Below are 21,895 nucleotides of genomic sequence, written 5' to 3' on the forward strand. Positions count from 1 at the left end.
GAAAAAAGTGCATGGCTTTCCTTTGAACTGCAGAGTACAATAGATTCATGTTCGATGTCATACATTCTTGCATTTATTAAACAGGATAAATTCATAGGATGGGAAAGGAAGTGGAACATCTTATCCATTTTTCACCAAATATGGTACTGAATCTCTACTTCTCCAATGCTCCACTTAACAACTATACGTCTACATAGACACAGTTTTGTTCCCATCCCAGATATATGGAACTATATACATATACGTAGGTTAATTAAAGTGATCAACATTCAAGAACATGTAAAGATCGCTATCCCCATCAAGTATAAAGATCAAAGAACCTATTAATCCATCTTTTGTTCCTAATTAATTAAATAATTACCATTCCTCTTCTTCTGCATGTATTTAGACGATACCCTATATAATTATAGCGCTATAACTACAAGGTTATTGTTTGTGATTGCTGTTGAGAGACAGCAGATGATTTAGAGAACTTTTTTTGGAGCTGAATTAACAAGGCCTGGTTCTCTTGGTTGAGAAAATAAGCTTTCTTTCTTAGTTTCTCATTCTCTTCTATTATGCTTTTATTCTTCATATACAGTTTCAGGTTCTTGATTTCCATCTCTTTCTTTAAAATCCCCTCCTTCTTCTTCTCCTTGCTCTGTCTAAGCTGTCTTGCTGTTCTCCTTCTCCTGCAAAATATATTAAATTAAATAATTAATTTCTTCCCTTTTTTCTTTTTATGTTTCTGCTAATTGCGCTGCTCTCGCTGAACTTTTCAAACAGGCAACGCCTCCGCCCGCAGAAAGATAGATATACATAGAGAATCACAAAAGATCAAGGAACTAACCTGCTTAGACGGCAATACTGAAGGTTGCACCCTCGTGATGGCTTTCTACTGCGCAAAGCAAAATATAAAGGACTACTGCATGGGCTCCGTTTCAAAGAGTTCAAACACATTTCTCTTTCCTCTAAGAATTTAGTGCCAGAAAGAAGAGGAAAAAATTAAAGGGTTGGACGAAAAAGAACTTAAAGAGAAAAAGGGTTGCTAGAGTAATAAGAGATGGCTTTTGGCCTTTTGAGACTGCTGCCGTAGAGATGGAGGGGATATGTGAAGAACCCATGACAAAATAATACTCGTTATATAGATGGGACGATGTGTCTGTTATGTGCATAATGTGTGTGCGTGAGAGAGAGAGAGAGAGAGAGGCTTTTCATGTAATGATGGCAAAAGGACTCATGATTACAATGGCCAGCAATAGATGGAAGAAATTGCAGGAAGTTGAAGGGGAAAAAAAGGGCTCTACTACTCTTCTATTCTTCGGCCTTTTTGATTACTGTTTCAGAAAGTCTAAAATGCTGGTTGGCACACAGAATAGGGCCATTCATGCATACAAGCATGAGTAACCCTACAACAACAACTATTCTTAAAGTCACTTCTTTTTCAATTTTAGAACTTTCCCTTTCAGTTTCAAATCCATTATATTCTTCTACTAAAGATTCTGATTTGCTGAGAAAAATAATTAATAATAATTCATTAATTACTCATCTCTTACATGTGCTATAATCATGTATTTTTTATCAGTGTAGATGTGAACGTTATAAGGTTTTCAAACTAGGTCAGTCACATTTGCTCCAGGGTTCACATAACGGAGTAAAAAATCTCAGTTGACAAATCAATGCTTGATCAACTTTTAGGAGACAAATTAAAATCCAAAGTATTTGTTAATTATGTCTGTTGCATGCCATTATGTGATTCAGAGTTGGTTTATGCTCAAGGCAGTGTTAGCTAACTATTTTGTTTTTTGTATTTCTTTTATGGAAGAGGGATAACAACTTGACAAGAATTGCTATGCATAATGAGACAATCCTCCTTATATTCCTAAGTAAGAGTATGAATCATGCTATATATCTATTTGGTCATACATGATAATCATTATGTTCCTTTGCCTATTGCATTTCATATGGTATCATACAAAAGAAAAGAAAAAATAAGCAAAAGGGAATAGCTGATAAGATGCAGTCTCCAATGGGCTAATAATTACTTGTTTTACAAAAAATAGCAAGCTCGCCATAGTTGACAAGAACAGCCACTTTAAAAAGAAAGAAAGAAAGAAAAAGGTTAGATATTAGGGTTTAAGTTCATCGGTTCATAATTAGAGGCAGGTCAAATCCTATAGCTACAAGTACATATATCCTCCCAAGGAGGTGCTTTTATGCTTAATATCCAGAATCTCGTACTTAATGAATGTATAACCTATTTTTTGCAGAAATATGTATTGGTTTAACTGCATTTACAATACAATTTTAGAAAGAACTTATTTTGATTTTTTTTAAATAATTAATTTAGTAATTTAAAGTAATTTAAATTGTGTCGAATAGAACTGAAAGGTAGCATATTATTTCAAAATTTTTAACTAATTTCAACTCATTTAGTTATTTCTTATAAAAATTTATGAGATATTTGGTATAATATAAATATCACATTTTAGTCGTATAATCATACTGTTTATTATTAATAATAAATGTTAAGGGACTTTTTAATTGGTTTTTAGAATTCTGAAGAAACAATGCCCACTTGATTCAATCGGAGAATGGATTGTCAAAAAGGTCTAAATGAGAAAGAGTCCTTGCGTCTGAAAAGTAAACTCAAATTTTCCAATCTCTTGCCTTTTATTTAAACCAGAAAATAAGAAATGAGTCCTTGCGTCTACATCTGTGCATTTAATATATTCAAGTCGAATTCCACAGCTTGTAAATTTCCATTGTTGATTAATTAGCATGGAATGCAAAAAGAGTGAGACATCTAATCATTACACAGTGAGTGACTAATGCACCAAAGGTATTAATTTGTGGGTCATTAAATTACTACTAAATTAATGTCCATAACAAACTTGATAGAGTTTCTTGCTTAATGATATATATGTGGCTGCTCTATTTCAACACAACATATTTTCAACCTTCAGCTCAATAAATTAAATAATCTTTTCATTTAGTGCAATTTGCATGTTTACTCGTAAATTATAGTCTCATCTTAGTATATATATGTTTGCTTATGATCTAATCATCAAACTAAAAAATACATTTATTTTGCTGAAGTGTAAACCGCATGATTAAAACTAGTTTTGATTTTCTTATTTTAATAAACTTCCAACTTTGATCGCTTACAATTTAGAAAATTAAATATTTACATGAAAAACTTCGAATTTGTCATCATGATGATGTTCCATTGAGATTCAAAATTTGCAGACTAAACTAAACATGATTTTACAATTTTTTTGGGTCTATGCAAAGCATCTATATAGGGCTATCGTCCTAATCCAAGATTAACATGTAGCCAAAGAATGACAAGTACAAATTAACCTAAGCCTATCACGTGAAAGACACCTGGAGGAGTGCAGGAGAAAGGCAAGAAGCAATTGTGGGGAAAGGGAGTGGAGGAGGGAGTCAATGTGGTTAGGTTCATGGGTTTTTGTCCCTTTTTGTTAACGTAATTGAGTACCATTTGGCCTCCTCATTTATTCAGAGATAGCGAACCCTCAAAGTTTTTGGCCTCATCTTCTTCACCTTCATCATAATCATCAACTTCATCTACTTCTCTTCTCTTTCTCTCACTTGACAAAATAATAAGTATAATAAATAGTATGATGATGGTAGTGGTTCTTTGTCTAACATCTTCTGACCCACTTCACATGGTCCCTTGATTGCCAGTTGGACACTGGGCTACTACTTACCCTGCCTCCCCACAAACTTAAACTTTATGCTCATTTTTGTTTAGAATTCTACTTCTTTGTGCATTTATTCATGAATTCTTGACATTCTAATTCCACTACTCGCATAAAACTAACTAATAATATATTTAAAAAAGAAAAACCCTAAGGTACATTTATGTATGCATAAAGAAAAGAAAAGAAAAGAATTTCTCGTTGAGGTTTAGTAACTCATGATGGAATATTTGAATGTAAATGGGTGTGTTACTTGATGAGGAATTGGACCACTAGCCTTCACTCATCTTCTCTCTAGGTACTTGCCCTGCTATGAAAGAAGAAGCTAGTCAACAAGGAAATGAAAGTCTTTTCTATTTTCAAATTCGATCTAATTATACAGTATGATACCCCCAACTTTAGTTTTAAGGTGTATCTCAACCGTCCTTTAGGCACAATAACGCTATTGCTCTCTCAAATTTGTCATCAAATCATTCAAATTATGTTTTTCTGTGACACTCTAGTCACTTTAGAAAGAAAAAAGAAAAAGATAGAACAAAGAAAAAAAAAAAGAAAAGAAAAGCTGTGAGTGGCACAACTACTGGCTACACAAATGTATTTCATTTAAAAAAAAAAAAATTGATTGATCGATTGACCACAGTAGTGCCAACAACGACAACGACAATAATTATAAATAAGGGTGGTAGACGCAGGAAATGAATGAATGAAAAATAACAGAACAAAAGAAAAAAGAAAAGAAAAAAAGAGGCTAATATTATGATAAGAGCAAGAGGGTTGAAGCACTTTCTTCACCGTCCATCCACATCTTTTTCATTTTCGAAATAAAAACCCAAAAATTATTGTCATTGCATAATGATGAAAGAAGAGTAATTTGATAGAGAGGATGCCATGTCTAGTGCCTACCCTCTCCTTCTACAATTGCAATTTGCAATTTGCAATGCCAGCTTCCAAGCGAAGATTGCAGCTGCTTTCCATATCACTCGACACTTTGAACTGATATTTAGAGGCTAAAAATTGACGCCAAATAAAAAAGGACGTAGTACTACTAGTAGCAGCACCACTCGAGTTGAGTATTTGCTTACTGAGACTACTATCCGTTTACACTAATTACATTCCACTACAGAATGTACATTGATCAACATCTTCCCTAAAATATGCCTTCAACTTTGCTGACTACAAAATTTATCTACAGCTGTTGCTAAAGAAAATAATAACAAAGCATTTTATACACAAACAAATACCGCAGTGGAGAGAAATTGGGCATCAATGCGGTGTCCTGCGTCATTTACCTGTCTTTTGGTCTAATATTAACAGGCCTGCTACCTTATAGAATCTTCTTCCGTATCTTCATCATCTTCATCCATAGCATCGTGTTTTTCATCCTCATTGGGTTGATCACTACCCTCGGTCTCCGTATCCGAAATCGATACAACTTTTGGATATTTCCTGTTACGATCCTCGCTGTCGGTACAACTCTCAGTATCAGAGTTTGAAGTAGAACCTTGTTTCTCCCTCCTACCAGCACAATCATCATCCACAGCTCCAAACTGCTCCTTTAAATCAGGTGCAACAATTCCAATCATTTCACTTAACGCTCGCCGTTCATGGTTTCGTCTGGCAGCTGCAGCCTCAGAAGACGGCGTACTTTGACTTTCAGCCACCTGCCCACTGGAATCATGAAGGCCTGCACTGCCCTTGACATCATTGTCTCTACTTCTAGGAGACTCATTCTCACCATGGACAGAAGGAGCAGTGCTGTAAGCCCAGCTCCCAGCAACTTCAGAAGCTAAAAGGTCGTTTGTTCTGATTGTACCTCCTGGTTCTGTATCTTCTTCCATGGCTTTCTGAAATTCTAGGGGATTATTTGATTGGGAGTGATGCAAGGCATCTGGAGAAGTCAGAATATGCACATCGCTTTCATGCACATGGGCTTCATCGTCAAGTTGCATGGTGTCCCCAGCTATCGAGCCACACTTGTTCAGCCGATCACCATCGAATCCAAGGCTTTCTGTTTCAAGAACTTGCTCTGTTCCTATGGCATCTCCTTCAAGGACAGGTGCTGTGCCAACACCATCAATGTCAGAACCAAAGCCACCATTAGCATGACGGTTTGAACTTGTGAATTCTTCCTCCTGGGTATTCGGTTCTTCTCCTTGACTTCTGATATCACACTCATGCTTTTCGGTGACACTTGCCTCATCACCTGAAGCAACAGCCTGATTTCCATCAAATCTCTGAGCTGAATTAGCAGAGCGACCCTTTGCACCATTGTACACGATCATTTGTTTTTCTCCCATTAGGGTGCCATCCATATCATCAGTCGGGTTTGCATTTAGGTCCATATCCACAGATGTATTATCATAATTTTCCTCATCTTCCAAAGTCCTTTGCATTGCCTTCAGTTGTTCCTGCTGCTTAGCAAACAGTATTGATATTTCCTCGGTTGTGGAATAAAATGCCCGTAGTTGTGTCTCCCTGTATTGGGTATGTAATAAACACATAAACAGCCATTACTCCCATCATAAAATATCAATGTGCACAATCTAAATATTTGGCATGCAACACATGCGTGTGACATCCTAACTATAGAGAAAATTCTAGATGCGGATAAGAAGAAAACATCACAAAATTAAACACATTGATAGATTTGATACAGTTTGAAAAATTATAACAAGACATCAAATCCAGCAATGGAGAATTTTAGATCTGTCCACATTCAACTTACACGAATTGATAGAGACAGCAGGTCTATCTAGAATGATTCCTACTGGTGACTATGGAAATGTTTGACCAAAATAGAAGCAATTGGCAATTTAAAGAACATAATAAAACAGCAAATCTTTAAGAAGTCTATGGCTTAAACCTGTGACTTCCAGCCACAGAGGAGCAACCTTATCATCTTGTCAAGACTCTCTGAAGTATTAGAATAACTCTATTTTGTAAAATACAGAGATGGCTGATAAAATGTTTAACATAGCATAGACATAGGAAGTAACTGCTCAAACCCAGTCCTCCAACCTGTGGAGGCCTAGTTACAAATGAGAGACTCATCAATAGTTATTGACAGAATGGGCAATGCAAGCAATAGAGTAGATAATTACAAAGGTAGAATAACCAATTCAATTACATATAAACATGGACAGCTTCGGATATTCTTACCTAAGCATTATTCTTTCCCTAGCACCTTTTAACCTCCGTCTCTCATATTCAAGATCCCGCATTGCAGCATTTATCTCAAGTTCAAGGGCAGAAACTTTAGCCCATGCTTCTTCTCGCGCTGCCTGCTACCAACAGCAAAGAACACCTCAGCTTAAGAACATATGAAATCTAATAAGATGCCAACAAAATTTCGTAAGATCTGATGATTGGTTGCATTTTTTGCAGAACTAATATGGAATGAAATGCATCATTTATTGCATTTTGGATCACCAAATCAAAACCCATTCTCTCTGTTCCCAAGTCCTCATCTCCTTCTAACCCCCACCCCAAATAACAACTAACAAATGAAAAATAGCATGTAGAATTCAATCCAAGGAAGGATTTCCTTCATACTTTTCTCCCTAGCAAATGGGTTTGTGATAATGATAGTATACAACAGTAAGCTCAGCTTATGCAAATCAATATATGAGGGTCATAATTGAACCACTACGATTTTAGTAAACAGTGAAGTTACAACTGGGATTGATGTAGTAAAATATAGAATTATCATCTGAAAGACTTGGAATTGGAAAAGTAAAATTCCTTACAAAAAAAAGAACTACAATTTTTTTTCTTGCATTTGGGCAGGGGTGAGATTTAGAGATTATGTTATGTGTGGCAAAATCATTTCACATTTTCATATTAATATACTTGACGCGGTAAGAAATTGAAGAATTTTACATATATACCTTTTCACTCTCGAGCTCTTTCCTCAGTTGTTTTATTTCTAGCTCAAGTTCTTCAACTCTCTGCTCATAGAATGCAAAGTTGTAAAATTAACATCAGGCCCAGCATCTATTAACAGAATGGTATCAGAAAACAGGATTAGCAGTATTATTTTAGATATGATATGACAGGCATTAAGTGCAACTGTTACTTTTCTTCCATTCGCAGAGGCCAGTTGCTCTTCAGCAACTTGAGATTCTAGCTGGCGAACTTTATTATCAGAGAAGACCAACTTTTGTCTTGCTTCCTCCTGTTAAATTCATGGAAAGCAGTACACAAATATTAAAGCACATAAATAATGCATGGAAACATTGTGAAATTAAAATACTGATCCTACCAGTTTGGGCCTCAAAGATTCCACTTGTGAACACCATTTTTTCTCCCTTTCCTGAATGCAAGTGCAGGAAATTTCACATTGAGATTTTTTGAAATAATACGAGTATCAAATATATACATTTAGATGTTAGAAATAATACAAAATTTTACTGACCTGAAGCTTATTTATTTCCTCTTGCAGCTCTCTCTCCCGTTGGGAAGCAGCATCAGATTGTCTTTTAAGTTCCTCTTGAGCCTCAGACTGAACCCTCTGTACTGCCGCCTTGAGATCAGAAGCAGCTTTTTGCCGTTCTTCTCTTCTCTGATCTCGCTCTTCTTCTAATTGTATCTCGAGTTCAGATATAGATGCCTTCTGACTGAAAATAGATATTGAAGTAATTAAGATCTTTTCACTATGTTGTTGCAATTTTTTGCAGATACTCTTATGCAAAGTATATGTAAAATCAAATCATAATTTTGGTCTGGAAGTCAAGATACAATAAACAAACGGAGAGTACTGAGCATTTCAATGTCAGGTTCTATTTCTTTCTCAACTATTGTTAAGATTCAAACTTAGATGCATCTCAACCACACCATCCAAAAGCGTTAAGTTGGAAATTGTGCTTTTCTTAGTGCAGGAACATATCAATAATCACTATGAGCATGCTTAATGTAGTGTAAATCCTCCAATTGAGCAGAGTCAGAGTCCTAATTGTAACACAACTCCGCATAGAAGGGACCTACTACAAGTCTTACTGCTTTTAGGCATTCTATTTGGAAAGTTTAATGTCAATATTCATCACCTCTTCATTATTTCATTTGCTTCAATACATGACTGCCTGGAAGCAGTAAGTGTTTCATTAAGGTCTTCCAAGGCATGCTTTTGTTCAGCTGATGTTCTGTTAACTTCCACCAGTTCTTTCTGTTTAATATCCAATATATGTTGCAACTCCTTGAGTTGATCTAGGTATAGTTTTGCAATAGATTCTTTCATCTCTCTCATCTCCTGCAGAATAAAAAAACAATGAAGCTGATACAGCACTGGAATTAAGTTGAGTGCATCCAAGAGCAAGGGATTGATAATACACTTGAGCAACAACTTGTATACATCACAAAAGTCACAGGATGCCACTCTTGTAAATGAACTAATTCGTTCTGAAATGAAATGTTATGCACACATCCGAATGGAATCTCATGACTCAAGTACTTCACTGGATGATAGGAACAATACCCAGTTATGCTACCACTGGAGCAGGGTCAAAGGGAAGGACTAGCACCCTTTAGCATTTAGCATGAAGTGACTGCTTTAAAGTCTTAAACATAGAACATCTCAATTGCAAATTCATGTCGATGAGTCTCACACCAAAAGTTAAGGAGTTTCTAAAGATTTAAGCTTTACTCATGCGCAAAACTCTTGATGAGAAGTAGGACATAACTCGAATTGTGAACTTATTCAAAAACATTTCCACACCCAAAAACAAGATTATGCACTAAGCAGAAAAAGATGAACAAAAGCTTTCTTCCTAAATAGAGAATATTAACACCCTCCACCAGCTTACATCACCACCATCTTTCATATAAATTCAAACAAATCCAAGAAGGCTGAGCTTTTAGAAGAGCATACACTTTCATGGCATTCACTTGTTGCTCGATGCTCATTGCGCAATGTATCGATTGTGACGACTTGACTTTCCAATTGCTTCCTTAGTTCCTGGACACAGCAAATAATAGACAAAATTCCACCAAAGATTTTAATAGGTAAGATTCACGAAAGAACAAGATAGGTCATCAATCACTGTCAATATGGACTAAAATTAATCATACCATGTTAGAACGTTGAAGGCTCCGAAAATCATCGAGAGAAATAGGACCTTCAGGAGCACCAATCCCTATACCTTTCATTCTCTTGTTTTCTGAAACAATCTCCTCTGCACATTAGGAAGATGAAATTTATATCAAGGACTATGATCTACAAAGTCTTCCGGGGAATTCACCAAAAATAATGGTGTCTCCAACAACCACCAATCATCTTGGTTTCCATGACAAGGGAATTAAGATTTGTCTATCAATTATTACATCTGAATACTGATGATCTCCAAATTATAAGACCATCAGAGAAAGTGTTTGTCATCCAGATTTGCATTCAACTAGAGGAAGCAAAGCATGAAATTTAATAGAACAACAGGAAGATCATTATTTATGATATAAAGAATAATGGTAATTATTATACCTAACTTTCTCTTCACAGGTGCACCTTCCATGAATGGAGCAACTCTAAGAACCTCTCGATATACAAATGCAAATGCAAGTTCTGTAGCCATGTAACAGGCAGATATTCAATAAGATAACACATCACAAAAAAATAATAACAACCAACTACCTAAGTTTCCTTCCAATTCTGTACATCCATAACCCTAAGAATTCTGGTTCCCAAATAGATATCGGGAAGTCACTATAAATTACCATGCTGAGGAGGTGCAGCAAATGATATAATATCTCCATGCTGTACTTTTGATTCAGGACCACTCTTACTCAATTTCTTCCAGTTGAGATATGTTCCATTTGTGCTGCAGCAAGCTCAAAGAATTCAAAATTTTGAAAACAAGACAATAAGCAAAGTCAGAAACAAAGCATGCGAGCAATACACTACCTAGTATCTTTCAAGAAAATAGATTTTTGACAATTAGATGGATGCTCCATATCATCAACAGTAACATTTTTCCTATATATTTTGCAGTGTTTGGCACTAACTGCAGTTGATTCAATCTGAAAGCGCAAGTCATCCACCAATCTGCCAATGCAATGCTCATCTCCAGTTAAAAGCATATTACATCCCTGTTATGGTAATTTCATCAGTTGGAACTGATAATATGTGCTATACAATCAAGTGCCTCCATATAAATAAGTAGAAGAAACAAGCTGTTAAAACACCAAAATGAATATTCAACTAAAAAGAATCCTATGAAAAACCTTCTTGAGGCCATTAAATCCCTTCATCATTTTATATTCCCAGTGCAACTATTCCAAAAGACTTAACAGATGATGCAACTTTAAGACTATAAGAATGAAGAACCTACTCTGATGAAACTTTCCAACTCCATATAAACATAGAATGCATGCCAACCCTCTAATTCAGAGATCTCAGAACCACTTGAATTTAATTTATTAATACATAATAGTAACAATACCATCCACGTAGTGATTAGGATAATAAAAGTAGTCCCAGCAAACCCAGACTACCAATTAAAACATACCTGTCCTTTTACACATACAAGGAACAAAGCAATTGCAACAGAAAATCTTTGTTGTTGTCGTATGAATATAAATATATAAGCAATTACAAACACAGAGCCGATTCCTGCCTTGTCTTTCATGAAAACTGCTTCTTTTGTTCTCAGAATGGAGAGAAAAGTAAATAAAGCACGACCCATCTCTTGTAATCCAAAATAAATCTCCTCAAAGTAGACTAAATCAATACATAAGACGCTAATTGCGACAGAAATTAACATCTCTCAATTTAACAAGTTTAAAATGATGCAAAATATTTTATTCTAACTAGCAAAAGGAGGAAACAGACTTGAAAAGAAATGAAAATGATGTAGAGTAGGGTTTTGAAAGGGAAATTAAATGTACTTGAGTTCTTTTGCGAGCATTGTTGGAAATAGCAGTGAGAACACCCCAGACGTTAGGATCGGGGTTAGTGAGAGACTGAGAAGAGATATTAGAGGCCACTGAGAGTATATATTCTTTTGGGCCCAATGGCTTATTTGGCGATGTATCCGAACGACGCGGAGGATGAGAGGAGCTTGTTTGCGAGACTGGACTTGGAGTTGGCTTTGATCCGACAGGAGTGGTTTCTGGATTTTCATCTTCTACGGCCATTGGAGAGGGAGCGCGGGGAGAGTGAGGGGGAAAAAGGGCGGGGATTTTGAAACCCTAGTAGGTAAGGTAGTGCCGGTTATTTGCGGGAAAGTGAGACAGTGACGTGTGTTAATATCATCGAAAGGAGGCTTCCATGGAAAGATTGAGTTGCGCTCCCTCCAGCTGGGCTTTCTACAATGATGATGTGGCATATGCCATGTAAGTGTACAGATAGCGTCCGAGGTGCCATGTCGGATATCTGACCAATCATAAGTTGCCAAAATTTGCAAGTAAAAATAAATAACATCTTCGAAATTTTAATGACCTCCAACCCTGAAAAGAATATCCCGCTCTTCTTCTGATAAAATGTACAAAAAAAACTCTAAGAATTAGAGAAGGAAAAGGAAGAAAGATTTAGGGTTTTAATCGATTAAAGCTTGGTAAAATACTGAAGGACTGCATCTGTAGTTTGAAGTGTTCTTTTTCTTCATGTTTATAACAGGAAAATAAAATACAGAGAAACAGTAAAACTTGTTTGATCTAAAATCCTTGTAAAAACCCGATGCGTCTACACTCATTTCTTTCTGTTACATTTTGTGCTTATCAATGTAAAGACTATTTTTAGGATTTGAGAGAGAGAGAGAGAGAGAGAAAAAAAAAAGTTGGAAAAAGGTGCTAAGAAAATATTATGAAATTGAAGATTAAGAAATGGTAGAGTTGAAATGCTTGTGGTATCAGGACAGCTGATTGGTGGAGATTTGTCCACGACTCCACATATGCCTATGCCACTATGTAACAATAATAAACAATGCCTGCCCCTTCCAATTCTTTTTGCAGTCGCACTAGCCATATAAAGATTAATAATATCCAACTACTATTATTACTTTTTGTTAATGTGACATTAATATAACATCAATAATAAAATTATTGTTGGAACCATTTATTTATCTACTTCTAAAAATATTATAAATTTACTTTTTACATGTCACTCTTATTTATTGTAAATTCACTATAGTCAAATGTATGCTAAATCTCTTAATTAATGTTTCTTATTACTGAAAATACATATCATATTAATACATCTCATGGAATTTTAACAAAACTAGTCGGTATGTTATTAAGATTGGTATGTCATTGAAGTGCATAAAAAGGGGAAAAACAAATGAAACCAAAGTCCTCCAAATGTTAAGAAAAAAAGCATAGCCTCGTTAACGAAAACTCACTTAATCACAGTGTCTTATTTGTACTTTCCCTAAAGCAAGACACCTATCTTCAAATGTTACATTCACGGAGTTAAACAAAATGTTGCTGTGCATTGAACTACAGGTAACATCAGCAGTCTCCCTTTCTGTTAGTACTACATTAATGTTCAAAAACATGCCAATGCCAACATCATCCAACCAGACACTCCAGAATCCAGCTAGGCGATAATTAGATTAGCCTCCATTCATCCTTACCATAGAGCATCTCCAACTCGCAACTATCCAGCAAGTGGATTGGCATGTATTGTTACTCTATTGATCCTTATTTCTGCAAGAGGTCGATCGCCAGCTCCTGTTTGAGTCTGCACAAAACCGAATGGCTTAAATTGTTAAGGATATGAAATGAACGAAATTCATGTCGATGAAAAATACTAGACAATTGGCTCTATCCATTCATAAATTGTTTTGGGCTGCATCGGGTTCAAGCATCTCCGAATGGTACCGCTATAAGAAGTCATGCAACTAGAACATTGAAAACCTACCCACTAAATGACAAAAAGTTTAATAACTGGCCCTAATGCAAGAAAACAAACAATGGGATCAAACAGATATGTACTTATAAGTCTCATTCTTATTGCACCTCCAAACAGAATAGAAAAGATAATTGGCATTAACACGCATAATATACCTTCTCCATGATATCCAGGACTTCAAAGCCATGAATTACTTTGCCAAATATAGTGTACAATCCATTGAGATGCGGTTGCTTTGCGTAAGTTATAAAAAACTGGCTTCCATTAGTATTAGGACCACTGTTCGCCATTGCTAGTATACCTCTTGCGTTATGCTGAAAAGATAAATATAGCATTAGCATTGCAAAGATAGCATTGGAAACTGCCCATTCAATATCGATAAGTGCAGTCATTAGCAACAATGTTGTATACAAATCAACCTCTAGCTTCTCGAATCTTACTTCTCAGGCCTTAACAAGGCTCAAACATGGTTAACAAAATGTCACATCCAGTGTAGAATACCTTAAGAGACTCTCTGATCTCATCATTGAACTTCTTGCCCCATATACTGGTCCCACCTTTGCCTGTACCTGTTGGGTCTCCACCTTGAATCATGAAACCTTTAATATTTCGGTGAAATATGGTTCCGTCGTAATAACCACTAGCACATAGTGCCAAGAAATTCTGTATCCAGCAAGGAAAAAAAATGAAATGTAAGAGACATTAGCATTCCACAAGCTTATTGATTTCTCATAAACAAGCAAAGATCAGACACCATGACTTGTTTTTTTCTTTCACTCTTTAAATGTATGCCATCACTTTGGGGACATGCGATAAAAATGTATGCCAATGGGTTTTTCTTTTTTTTTTTAGTTCATTATGCTAGTACAAGGACAAATTTGAACTATGTTAGTCATACAGAGAAAACATACTTAACACCAGATACCATCTTGACGAAAAATAGAGAAGCCCACTGAATTCTAGGGTTTCAAACGGGAATAAAAACTGGTAACAGGGAGTTGTAGAGCAATTAACAGAACCAATCCGAGAAAGTCCTAGTCTAGAATTCCTAATTAGGCATATAATTGAGCTTTGATTTCTGAGTATGCTATGACTAAACGCATTTAACAATTAGTTTTTCAGAATTCTAGAATCAAGAGAGGTCATTAAGGGGTCTATCATACTAACCTCGGCCGTTTTAGGAACCTCGTCACAAGCGATTTCGCACTTGATATCACCAAGATTGGTATGCAGTGTAACTGACTGTTATAATTTACAAAACAAAGAAACAGTGAGATAGTATGTGAGTTCATTTGTCAATAGAGTTACGTAGTAAAGGTGTTTGATGGAATAACGCAAAGGAAACTGACCATCTGATCTCTCGTGTATTATTAGCTCAGGGTCAGGTGAAGATTGGAGAACAGAAGCTTATGCTATTCGCTTCAAGAAAGACCAAAACGTCCGGTAATGGTGTGGTGATAGCCCCTTCAAAATTCCCAACTTTTGCAGTTTCAGAGCTCTCTAGACCAACCAAAAAGTCTTGCAGCCAGTGCCTGTTTCTTGTTTTAACGAATTTTAAAAAAATTAAAGAAATAATGTGCCCCTCGAACTTTCTGAAAAAATCAACTCACCTCTTTTTACGTTTTTATGTTTAAAACAGTTCGAAATTTTGCATTTTTAACTCGCTGTCTCCCATAATTGAGGGGTGAGGGTTGCTCTCTTAATAAATTAAAAACAATTTAATAATTCAAAATTTATATTATAACCTAAACACAATCTAAATATTTAATTATATTTTTATATATAATGATTCTAATCTAAGATTTTAATTTTAATTTAAAATTAACATTTAATATTTTTTAATCACATCACTTTTCTATTAGGGATAGTGGAAAATTACTCTGCAAAAATGGATTAAATTGAGGCAAAAAGATAAAAAGTTAGATTAAATTATCCTAGAAAGTCAAAGAAAAAGTTAATTTGATATTTTCTTATAAATTGAGGGCAAATTTAACCTTATTCTATAAATAAATAATCTAAGACTCTAGAGTCAGTTTGATAAGAATTAAGAACGGCGACGTTAGGTTAGGGTATACTAGTCCTTCGTTCGGGCCTTTCTGGGCTTGGTGAAATTCTGACGTTTCTGTTAGCCCTTGTAATATTTGCCTTTCAAGGGTTTTAATTATAAAAGAAAAAAAGAAAAGGAAAAAAAAGAAGAATAAAACAAAAGAAAGGGTCGGGACTCCAGTTGCACCTTTTGACCTTTTTCCTTTTGAAGGACCGGGAGGGGTTCTCACGCACATTACAAATCTGAATTATAAATGAAAAGGAATTTTAATTCGAAACCTGTCGAGTAAGATAATGATTATCAAAGTTGCAATATAGAATTTGATGATAGTAACTTCCCAAGAGCGCATATATTGAGCGTAAAGCATACAATATCCGAGTTCTTAATACAAGTTTATCTCAAAAATTCAGATCAAATTAATTGTATGCATGGTCGATTCCATCTCCCAGTCAAAACCTGAAGGATAAATTATCATACTTACAGGATCCGAAAGGACCTTACCGACATTCTTAAATTCTATTCAGACATCCGTTAACTTCTGCCTCCAATTGAAAAACATGAAGCATTAACAGGTCCCTGGTGAGGTTAATGCCAAGTGATACAATTTCGATCAAAACTGTGAAACTCCTTACCAAATTTGGAGAAAAATAATTGGAAAAAGAAGCTAAAAGAAAGGTGAGTAAAGTTGTTTATATGGAATCTCTTCAAGAAATTATAAATAGAACCCAAAAATAATAAATACAGAATACAAACTGAGCTGACAGTATTTCTTTTATGTTATCCATCCTCGAGGACCTCTCTGTGTACATGCATACATGTCGTGCTGCAATATTTGTAATTATACCGATGGAATGGAATTTTACCAGCCAATGATGCATTACAACAGGAGCAGTTCATATCAGTTGCCAACCCACTTTTAGCAGCACTGGTTGTGCCAGTGCCTTGGGAATTCAGAGCCGCAGCCATTCTCCTCTCTGCAGCAGCTGCTCTCTTTTCCCTCTCGGCAGCCTGTGCCCTCTCCAATTCCTCCTGGATCAGAAAAATCAAAAAACAATGGTAGACAGATGATTAATAGTACATTTGGTAGGAAGAAGGAAAGAAAGAATCCAAAAGCATTGCTCAGTATGATTTATCAAATGTCAAGAGGGATATCAGAACAAATGGAATAAAACAAATCTTGTTTTAACACCAATATTGCACTTGCAAATATAAAATAGCATTGAACAGGAACTACTTGTCAACTGTCACCATCATTGCTGTTCTCAAGCCATGACTAGCATAAGCTCCTAGTTCCTTATTCAAATAATTCTCACATTTATTAAGAAAATAGATAAAGAAGACTCCGACCTCTTTAGAAAGTTGCAATCTTCCACTAGGCTGAGGCTGTCCCTTGCTAGCTGAAGTTGGCGCGGTACAATGCCCTGTGGATGCTGCCATAGAATTCTGTGATAAGGCAGCCTGAGCCTGCAAACACAATGCAGTAGTACGAAATCAGATTTATATGTAACAGCAAAGACCAACTAATGATTAAAATGCCATCATCCATTGCAAATTGCAAATTACCTCAGTTAAAAAGAGGTCATGAAGAATAATTTTTTTTATAAATATGAGACACCTTTCAAACTCATTACACAGGTTATGCTGATATCATAGAGAAGCACTTTTAATGTAAAAAGATGTCAAATTGCCTAAATCATTTTATTGTTAAGTTATTACCATATTAAGCTGGGTTACTTGCATGCTTTTTCTTTCCTTATTATTTCATATGTTACAAATAAGAAACCACCTAGTCCAAACTTTAAAACTAATCTAGAACATTGAGAAACTGGATTAGAAGTAAAGGAACAATTATACTAAGATGGATAAATGATATGCCTGAGCCTTCTCTTTGGCTTTACGCAATTTCTTCAATTCTTTTGCTCTTGCTTTCTTCTTGGCATCTTTCTCAGCCTGAACAACCAAAGAAAGAAATCATCAATTAGCATGTTCAACTTGAATTTTAAACCAAATTGTCAAGCAAAACTATTGTGAGAAGAAATTCTTCTAAGAATAAAGAAACAGGGTATCCCTACCTGCTTAGCAGCTTGAGATTCCTCCATTTCTTTTGTCAATGCACTAGGCACTTTAGCAGCATGCCAGTCCCACCTATCATGATTTGAGGCCATAAAGCGCCTGAAAGTATTTCTAACTTCCTTCTCATTTGCTAACATATAGGGGGTCCATCCCTTTTCATCCTTAACAGCAGGATCTAATCCCTGTTCTAAGAGTTCCAAAACTTTATGAGCATCATCAGACTGTGCTGCTTCATGCAAAGGTGTTGTTATGCCAATTACTTCACTTTCACCTTCACTTGGTATAATCAGTTCATGAGAGTTTTCATGACTTGTAGAAGCTTCAGAAGTATCCCTACGATCAACACAATCCTTCAAGTCCTCTCTTTTCGAGTCTTGGATGCTATCAGTAGCAGGGATTTCACTTAAACTGAAGCCCTCTTTGGTGGCTGATCGGAATTCCTTTTCATCTGCTTCATAGGCAACCTGTGTCAGTTGGTTATAAATACGCCGGGCTTCTTTCAGAGTAGGCCTTCGGACACTCAATGGTACATTTCGAACAAAACAATGCTGGTGGCTAAAATATGCTTTATCTCCATCAAAGAGGAGTTGACGATTGCTTGAAGGGGCATGAATGAAAACAGAAGTGGAAGCATCAAAATAAGGCTTCCAAGCAGCAAGTAGTTCTTGAATATCCTATAAAATTTAGAAGTGATTAAATATTAAACTTTCTAAAAATATGAAATAATAATAATTAAACAAAAAATAATAATCTTACACTAATGTTCTGTGAATAAATGTGCAAGCGGAAAACCTTTGGATTAATGCAAAAATATAAGTACCATAAATCATACTGGGGCAATTCAGGTAATGTTAAATTCCAAAAACTGTACTGAATTTATTATGACATAGTGTTTGGTAGTTCATTTTACAGACATTTTCTTTTCACAATATCCCCATAATTCTAAGAACCAAATTATACTTAAAAATAGGAAACAAGCCCCGAGCTCGTAGTGAGAAAGGGAAGGTGAAAACGGAGTAACCATCAAAAGCCCCTTTATAAAGTTACCAATATCAAAAGGGGAATGGTGTAAAAAGTAAAAACAAAGAAACTGAAACAATTCAAAAGTGATGGCGGCAAAAACTTTGTAATCTGATACCTTCTTTAAAGCTAGTTCATTATAACGACGAAGTGAAGCCCCAGCAGAATGTGCAGCCCTACCACTTCCGTCTTTTGATGACTGTTTTTTACCAGCTTTGGCCCTTACGACGTATCTAAATCGAAAGAAGTTTAAGATAAAACCCAAGAGTTAATAATTAAAAACTCCATTCAAAGTGCTTGGTAGAATAACTATAAACCGCATATAAGAGAAACAAAAAATAAATTGACCTGTGGAATGTTTTGTGAACCATAACTGAGTTACCATCAAAGACACAGCCAGCAAAGTGTCCCCCGCTAGCAAGCAATACAATCCTCAAGCGCGTCTTATCTCTAGGCTCATGGATCAAAAAATTCAATCTTTCAATCACTTCATTTTCCTTCAAACATTGCAAGGGAACTTCTTTATCATTCTCATAACTTACACTTTCGAAGTCATTTAAAAGCGCACACTTCCAAATTGAAACTCTTTCTCCTGTGCGAAGACAGATAAACAGCTTCTGTTTAACACTTTCAATTGATCCCTTTTTTACATCATTACCAGGTAAGAATGCTTTATCAGCTTCATCTTCTGATCCTGATATACTTGATATGTCATAATCTTTAAAATTATCTGATGTGAAGTCATCTAAATCTTCCTCATTTACTATGTCCTTCCCTGCAATGCTTAACTTAACCTGCAATCACCAGTAATCATGAAATTTACCATTTAGAAAGTGACAGTAAGTTAAAGTTAGCACTGTAGGATTAAATAAGTGTAAGGAGAGGAGATCATTACATTGATTCGGTGAATATCGGATTTGAAATGAGAACGCTGGTCCTGAAGCGATTCGAATTCGGCTTTACAGGTGTTACAGGTTAATCTAGGTATTGGGGCGTCGTTTTTGTAAATTTTATCTTCTTTATCGTCGGTTTCGTCGTCGAGGGTTTTAGCGATAGTAGAATTCTCAGATCTCTCAAAGGTATCAGATACTGAAGTTGCAGAGGGAGAGAGTAAGCAACATGCATCGAAGAAGCTCGCTGGGACGTTGAAGATGGAACGGTTCCGCTTCTCTTGCGGAATTGAAGTTGCGGTGACAAGAGGACGTTCTGTCGCCATAGGCGTCTGCTGCTAATTTGCGTCTACAGGTTTTGGATCTGTTAATTTGCGGCGGATTTTTGTTTGAGGTATTTATAGTGGAGGGTCGCCGGTTTGACTCCGCTCAAACGACGTCCATACTGTGGGGATTTTTGTTGTAGGCTGCCTTGGTTGCAGACCCGACCCGACCCAATACTTTTTCGAGCTTTGTCCATCTTTTTGGGGGAAAAATGTTATCTATCCATTCATAATTCAATCAAAATTTATATTTTTTTCCCAACACAATGAATAATAGAATAAAATGAATTTAAAAGTATAACAAATAATTATAACTGAAAATATAAGTAAATACAAAGAGAATAAATCATGCATCATAATATATAATGAATCATATTTTTTATTTTATACTGTCTAAATTTTATATGATTTCAATGTAAGCTTGATTTATATTTTATATATATGTTAAATAAATAAATAATTGATGTATATTGAATATAATATATATATTTATAATAATTTTTTATTTTTATAAAAATATTTAATTTTTATTATTTGTATTAAGATATTATAAATATCATTAAAATAAGTTATTTGATAAATATTTTATAGAAAGATGGAAAGAAAACTAAACTTAGTTTATCTAAATAATTTTTTATTTTTTAAATATGTTTTTAATTTTTCAAAAATCTTTTATATAACTCTTAATCAAAACACATATTTAAAGTAAATTCTCATGAATTTTTTGGAGTTAAATCGCATGAATATTTACCTAAATATTGAACAACGAAGTTATTTGTCTTCTATTTTTTAATATATAAATTATTTTATAATTTATTTGTTATATACTATAAAAATTTTAATTTAATAAAATTAATTATTATTTTTCTATATAAAACTAGGACAGTTAAAAGCTAAATTACTAAAAATTTAATTCAATCATTGAATGTTTTAAGTATTCTAATTTTTAAAATAATATTTTTAAATTAAGTAAAATATTAAAATTTTATATAATATAATTTTAAATTATTAAAATAAAATAAATAATCTTTTAATTTTAGTACATTAAAATTTTTGATTTAAATCAATACAGATATCAAATTATAAAATACTAATATTATAAATTAACTGGAATATGTAAATAATAAATAGAATAAAATATATCATACGGAAGTGATAGGAAAAACCATAATTAAAAATACAAAATCAGAACTAATAAACAACATTATGAAAAGACCCATTTTTATGAAAGATTAAAACTGCTGCATGGTGTTTTCTTTTTTCCTTTTCAATATTTTTACTTGTACCTTTGCAAATCAATGGTCACGGACACCCCCGGTCCCACCCCATCCAAATTTCAAAAGTTTTCTCATCATTCTTAAGTTTAAGAATACCTGGACTTATTTCAAAAAAAGAAAATTACGACACCAACGTTTAAATTTCATATCCAATTGACCGTTATAATATAAAGGTTACAATTATGACTTGACTAATTTATCTTTTTGGATTTATGATTATCACTCAAACTAATTTAGACTAATTGAGAAGTCAAAGTCCGTTGACAGTGGGGCTAACGTTTTTTGTTCTCAAGTAAAGAGTGAGAATAATTTCATTAGAAAATAATAGGAAACTGCAAAATGAGATTTTTAATTGTGTTTAATTATATAATCAAAAGAACTTCGAAATTAAAGAAAAAAATTATAAAAAGTAAATAACTCAACTAATATTTTTAAAAATTACACCATTACTTAAATATTGTTAAAAAACTAATACTAATTTTATTATGGATATACTTGTTTTTAAAGATTAAATTACATACCAAACATTTTTACATTTTAACTCCCATAAAGTAACTTCCTCAATAATTCAACTTTTCAAAAAGTAGACTATTTATACCAAACAAGAGCTGAGATTTCACTTCCATGTTGCAGACGCTTTTAAACTTTTGATCTAATGACCTTCAAGAGAAGATAATAAACTTGAACAATCCAACGATGCAAACTCCCTCTGTAGCCACAAAAATT

At 34.6% G+C, this 21,895-nt stretch overlaps 4 protein-coding genes across 8 annotated transcripts; all 4 read right to left on the reverse strand.

The window, feature by feature from the left end:
- Nucleotides 1–1,351, reverse strand: LOC8270654 (protein LITTLE ZIPPER 2). Its single transcript, XM_002511690.4, has 2 exons — nucleotides 830–1,351; nucleotides 1–671 (listed from the first exon to the last, which is right to left on the reverse strand). Exons 1-2 carry the CDS (start codon nucleotides 937–939, stop codon nucleotides 419–421), a joined length of 363 nt encoding a protein of 120 aa, XP_002511736.1. The 5' UTR covers nucleotides 940–1,351; the 3' UTR covers nucleotides 1–418.
- Nucleotides 1,352–4,729: 3,378 nt separating this feature from the next.
- Nucleotides 4,730–12,598, reverse strand: LOC8270655 (myosin-7B). Of its 5 annotated transcripts, none has more exons than XM_015729058.3 (13): nucleotides 11,577–12,598; nucleotides 10,594–10,778; nucleotides 10,407–10,510; nucleotides 10,174–10,254; nucleotides 9,768–9,871; nucleotides 9,568–9,654; nucleotides 8,747–8,949; nucleotides 8,119–8,320; nucleotides 7,966–8,016; nucleotides 7,780–7,878; nucleotides 7,592–7,651; nucleotides 6,864–6,988; nucleotides 4,730–6,179 (listed from the first exon to the last, which is right to left on the reverse strand). In XM_015729058.3, exons 1-13 carry the CDS (start codon nucleotides 11,823–11,825, stop codon nucleotides 5,024–5,026), a joined length of 2,706 nt encoding a protein of 901 aa, XP_015584544.2. In that variant the 5' UTR covers nucleotides 11,826–12,598; the 3' UTR covers nucleotides 4,730–5,023. The 5 variants fall into 5 exon arrangements, with proteins under 5 accessions (XP_015584544.2, XP_002511737.2, XP_048231901.1 ...); XM_002511691.4 differs by having other exon boundaries at nucleotides 6,864–6,985; nucleotides 11,577–12,596; XM_048375944.1 differs by having other exon boundaries at nucleotides 10,594–10,734; nucleotides 11,577–11,707.
- Nucleotides 12,599–12,987: 389 nt separating this feature from the next.
- LOC8270656 (peptidyl-prolyl cis-trans isomerase CYP18-1) lies at nucleotides 12,988–15,156 on the reverse strand. The gene is made up of 5 exons (XM_015728303.3): nucleotides 14,889–15,156; nucleotides 14,707–14,781; nucleotides 14,041–14,202; nucleotides 13,695–13,853; nucleotides 12,988–13,368 (listed from the first exon to the last, which is right to left on the reverse strand). Exons 1-5 carry the CDS (start codon nucleotides 14,889–14,891, stop codon nucleotides 13,285–13,287), a joined length of 483 nt encoding a protein of 160 aa, XP_015583789.1. The 5' UTR covers nucleotides 14,892–15,156; the 3' UTR covers nucleotides 12,988–13,284.
- A 1,047-nt stretch (nucleotides 15,157–16,203) lies between these two features.
- Nucleotides 16,204–20,125, reverse strand: LOC8270657 (ankyrin repeat and zinc finger domain-containing protein 1). The gene is made up of 7 exons (XM_002511693.4): nucleotides 19,575–20,125; nucleotides 19,028–19,473; nucleotides 18,798–18,912; nucleotides 17,659–18,333; nucleotides 17,462–17,536; nucleotides 16,934–17,050; nucleotides 16,204–16,615 (listed from the first exon to the last, which is right to left on the reverse strand). The coding sequence occupies exons 1-7, from the start codon at nucleotides 19,893–19,895 to the stop codon at nucleotides 16,364–16,366; spliced, it is 2,001 nt and encodes a 666-aa protein (XP_002511739.2). The 5' UTR covers nucleotides 19,896–20,125; the 3' UTR covers nucleotides 16,204–16,363.
- Between the last annotated feature and the right edge of the window lie 1,770 nt (nucleotides 20,126–21,895).

Source organism: Ricinus communis, chromosome 1 (genome assembly GCF_019578655.1).
Source record: "Ricinus communis isolate WT05 ecotype wild-type chromosome 1, ASM1957865v1, whole genome shotgun sequence".
In the NCBI taxonomy this organism is placed as follows: domain Eukaryota; kingdom Viridiplantae; phylum Streptophyta; class Magnoliopsida; order Malpighiales; family Euphorbiaceae; genus Ricinus; species Ricinus communis.